General features: G+C 43.5%; 1 protein-coding gene across 1 annotated transcript in view; it reads left to right on the plus strand.

Annotated features, from left to right (window-relative positions):
- LOC109297541 (fructose-1,6-bisphosphatase isozyme 2) overlaps positions 1 to 3,585 on the plus strand; it is a 42,678-nt gene extending 39,093 nt beyond the window's left edge. The window contains exon 7 of the mRNA XM_019517357.1: positions 2,880 to 3,585. Within this exon, the coding sequence (XP_019372902.1) occupies positions 2,880 to 3,074 (195 nt within the window). The 3' untranslated portion in view covers positions 3,075 to 3,585. The remainder of the gene's footprint in view (positions 1 to 2,879) is intronic.
- Positions 3,586 to 4,530: the final 945 nt, after the last annotated feature.

Genomic DNA, 4,530 nt, shown 5'->3' on the forward strand with positions numbered 1-4,530 from the left:
CCTGAGGCTAAAAAGAAAGGCCTACAAAGGATGGAGGATCCCTTTGTATTCAAGATTGGGCTTTTTATCTGTTTTGGGAAACAGTTCCTGAGGCAAACTGGCTTTGTGGTGTTAGAAGGTGTTGTGCCCTAAAGAAACATTCATTAAAATTTTGTGGGGCGGTTGTATTTGTGTGTATAGTGATTTTACTGATTTTTCTTTTTCAAGCTAGATTCTTAATAGCTGGAAATTTGTATAGAACAGCTGTCAAGTAAACAAGACAGCCAGGAAACAAGGGACAGCCTGACAGTATTAGCAGGCATATACTCAGAAGTGGCGCATACCGTACATTTTGAAATCTACCTTGTCTATTAGGCTTCCAAACACAAAGGGATAGGTATGCAGGGGAATCTCCACTTCATATAAACAGCAGCACCAAATACTGTTTTGTTAAACTCAAGAGCATATGCTGAAATTTTATCTTGTGCCTCTTTCAAAAGCATTTGCAGCTTTGAGATTATTTCATTTCACAGCTTTGGAGAAAGCAAGGAATAAAGGGGGAGGGAATTAAAGGTTCACTTGTGAACTAGTATCTAGTACCTAATGACTGACGTTAACTGTGCTACCAAGGAGAAAATAAGACTTTCATTTATGCACTATGAAGGGGATAAGAGATTCGTGATTTTTGTGGTGAAGGACCAGGATCCTGGTTCCCAGACCTGTATTGCCTGCAGCAAGTGTATTTGTTACATGCCAATCAGTTCATCTAAAGCCATAATTCTTCTTGGTTTGAAAGATGGTGCCATGCTGACTATTACCTAGTACTTTTCCTTGACCCTTTGGATACCACCTCCAAGTAAGGCAGGTTTCTGAAAGAGCAAGCAAGTGAAGTTATACAATGCATGGACTTAGTTCAAGGATTTTATAACAAAGAGTGAATGTTGGCCATTGCTAAACAGACCAGTGTAGCTCACTTCAAGGTATAGAGTGCTAATCTCTGCCTTGTTCTACTGATACAAATGTAAACCAGTAGAATCAGCCACTTTGCAGATGCTGTTTTTAAACTGGAAATATTAAGTAGTTAATATTCATGTGCATTCAGCTTTTGCTGTGGTCTAATGCATTAAAAATACTAACCCATTTAAAGAAGGGAGGATCTTTCAGATCATATTTTTGAAAAAGGGAAAAACAGTCATTTCATTGTGCTTTACATTCCCACCAAAGTGATGACACACTCCATTCCTTGATTCTGCAGTGATGTCACTGCTGTTTTCTTTTTTAAATTGTCTGTGCAATAAAACGAATACAAGGATCGTTGCCCCCACATTTGCTGTCTGCTGGTCATCATGTACTTGGAGTAGCATTTCAGCAGGCTTCAAAGATTAGAAGAAAGAAATCAAGCTAATAAAATGTACATTGTTTAAGGTGTGTGGAATGCCCTACTGTTATTGCAAATGGCATGACGACAAAAATTACAGATGGAAGAGCCCTACCAGATTATACTGCTGGTCTTTTTGTCTCCTCCAGAAAAATCCCATTTCCATTTCCCAAAAATCCATTCTCTTTTGAGAGGATGAATAAGCTTTGGATAGGCTTTCGCATGCCACACATTGTACAACACCTGCATGGATATTTTATGGACATCTCCCCAAACCAAATCCATTAGGTTAACGTATGTTAGATTACAATCTTTCCATTCCCTTTTAAGTTCTGCAGCATTTAGCAGATGACCTGAAGTTACTTTAACTGGAACATTTTTATGATGACGTATGGGATTCCAGATTAAAATGTCTGTTTAATACTGACAGATGTGAAGAACCTAATTGCCTTCATGCTACATTGAAAATCGGCTTCTGAAATGAACAAAGCTATTAAAAACAAAAGTATTTACTGTCTTCATGAACTTAGTGCACCGTAAAGGGATTAGTCGCTGTTGTGGAGATCTGCACTTGGGTATCTGATGCTTGAGACTGACAGCATTAGGTTTCAAACTCTAAAATATCCTGAGTAAACACAGCCATCCTAAGCTTCAGAATTGCAAGCAAGGCTTGGGCAGAAGTGAGACTTCGCCTTTTGTTCATTCTGTTTTGTCACCGGTTTTCAGTTAATCATTTAACTGCTGGGTTCAGCCTCAAAACCTTGTTTCTCAGACAAAGCATGCCTCTGGATACCTCAGCTCTCAGATGCGAGAATCCCCTTGGAACAGTGCTTCAAAGCAGCATCCCTGTAGTTGTCCATGGCACAGAAGCTGCCGTGAAAGCCAGAAAAGAAAGAATTTTTTTTTAAATTACATAATAGTACAGTCAGTCAGTGGTTTTCAACTTTAGACTCAAGGCACTTGTCAGAAAATGCCAGCTCTTAGCTTTCATTCTTTTTTGTTTTTTCTTTTTAACCATGGAAAAATAATAGAGCAATTCTTCTGTTGAAAAAACTCTGAAAGACCACAACAGGTCAGAATGTTTTTAACACGATGCATTCATATTTGAAATAACTGGGTTTATCTTGTGAATCATGTGCAAGTGTTTGCACACCACCCAGGGCTAATATTACACAGCACCCTGCAGCATCCTTAAAAGGATCTCATGGCACCCTGCTTGAGAATCACTGCACTAGGGGACAGGAACATGACACAATATGATGCTTGTTGTGGTGATCTTATTGTTAAAGAAACTTTGGAAGCAGAATGACTAAAGAGAGGGTATAAAGTAGTGCAGTTAAAGGACATAGTGGTTGTAACCACTGGCTTACACAAGAATTTCCATCAGTGCTACCACCGGTGGAACTGTTGTAGTAGTGTGGCTTTGGTAGGAAATTTGCAGGAGTAATACCAGAAAGAAACTGCTTACATTCTGATAAGTTTTATTTCCCCAAATCCAACCCTGTGTTTTCTATTCTTACAGCTCCGACTCCTCTATGAGTGCAACCCCATGGCTTTCATCATGGAGCAGGCAGGGGGGATGGCTACCACTGGAACTGAACCAGTGCTGGATGTGAAGCCTGAGTCCCTTCACCAGCGAGTCCCTCTTATTCTTGGTTCCCCAGATGATGTGCAGGAGTACCTTGCCTGTGTGCAGAAGCACCAGAAAAGCAGCTAATGGAATTCATAAACCAGATGTTGCTCATGCACCTGCTTTAATCCTTCTGCAGGAAAGAGAAAGTAAATTAGACAACTTGGTTTCTAGGAGATCAGTTCCCTCCTTTAATTGACGACAATAGAAATCATGAAGGTTATTTCTAAGAAAAGAAAGTTTAGATTTTCTTTACAGACAAAAGAAAAAAAATCCTTTAGTTCCAGATCGTACTGTAATGCAAGAGTAAAAGCAAAGGCCTAATGTCAACACTAACAGCAACTATTAGCTTCTTACTAACAAAACTAGAAGATTGTTTAGGTGACGGCCCATGTTACCTGACATGGCAATAATTGGAATTTTGAGACAAAATTCAACATCCAGGACTTCACATAGAGACAACTTATCTGTCCTTTCTGTCCAAGTTTTTTCTGGCAGGTGCTTTTTATCTTTATCATTAGACTCCTGATCTCTGAGGTATTGTGTTTATGTTCCAAATGATATTTGCTTTGGGTAATTAATAAAGATGAAAACTGAAGTGTCTTACTGTCTGTTCCCATGGGAATGGAAAGAATCTTGATATAATAATTAGTAAAGGTGCACTGATACATCGGTCTGTATTGTATCAGCACTGATCAACGCAAAATTGACATTATTGGCATTTGGCTTTTTTTGGCTGATGTGGGCCAATACTGTCACCAATAAATGCTGTGCACAGCAGCAACATGCACGTGGCCAGCCTGGCAGCTTGGAGACCAGCATCCGGCTGGTAAGTCTGTTGGGAAGGAAAGGGCAAGGGGGGGAGGAAAGGGGAGTGCATGGGGCAGACTGAGGTCCCAGCAGTGAGGGAGGGGAGATAAGGCTGGGGGCAGGTGCTGTCCAACTGAGGCAGGGTGCAGGACAGAGCTGTGAGTAGCTGGTCCAGGGGCGGGGTGCAGCTCCCACTGCTGCACACACCCATAGGGGAGGCATGGGGCATGTGTTCCCCAGATCTATGCACAGGGTGAAGATGGGCTGCTGCTGTGGGCTGGGGGCAGTGCCAGACTCTTCCTGGCAGAGGGGTTGGGCTGGGGGCTGGACTTGGGGCTGGCAGCAGCAGCATTGGGGGGGGGCTATGGAATGGGGTGTGGCCACCCCAGAATTCACTGTAACACCCTGTAGTCCCCCACTCCCAGAGCCACCACCACCCATCCTGAGCCCAGCCTCAGCCCAGCTTCCTTCACCCGGAAAAGCCCAGCACCGCACCCAGCCCCAGCCTGCAGCAGCAGCAGCTTCTTGCCCTGTGCACAGATTTGGCAGGCCCACACCCCCCATGCTGCCCCTGGGCATTCACATAGTGATAGGAGCTGCCCCCCCACCACACCCCTGAGGCCAGCCACTTGAGGCTGCATCCCATGTCCTGCCCCGGCTCGGCAGCACCTGCTCCAGCCCTAGCTCCCCTCCTCCGTCACCACGGGGTCCTTGATCTACGCCTCCCCCCCAC

Source organism: Gavialis gangeticus, unplaced genomic scaffold (assembly GCF_001723915.1).
Source record: "Gavialis gangeticus isolate Ggan-Ray unplaced genomic scaffold, GavGan_comp1, whole genome shotgun sequence".
NCBI classification, from domain to species: Eukaryota; Metazoa; Chordata; order Crocodylia; family Gavialidae; genus Gavialis; species Gavialis gangeticus.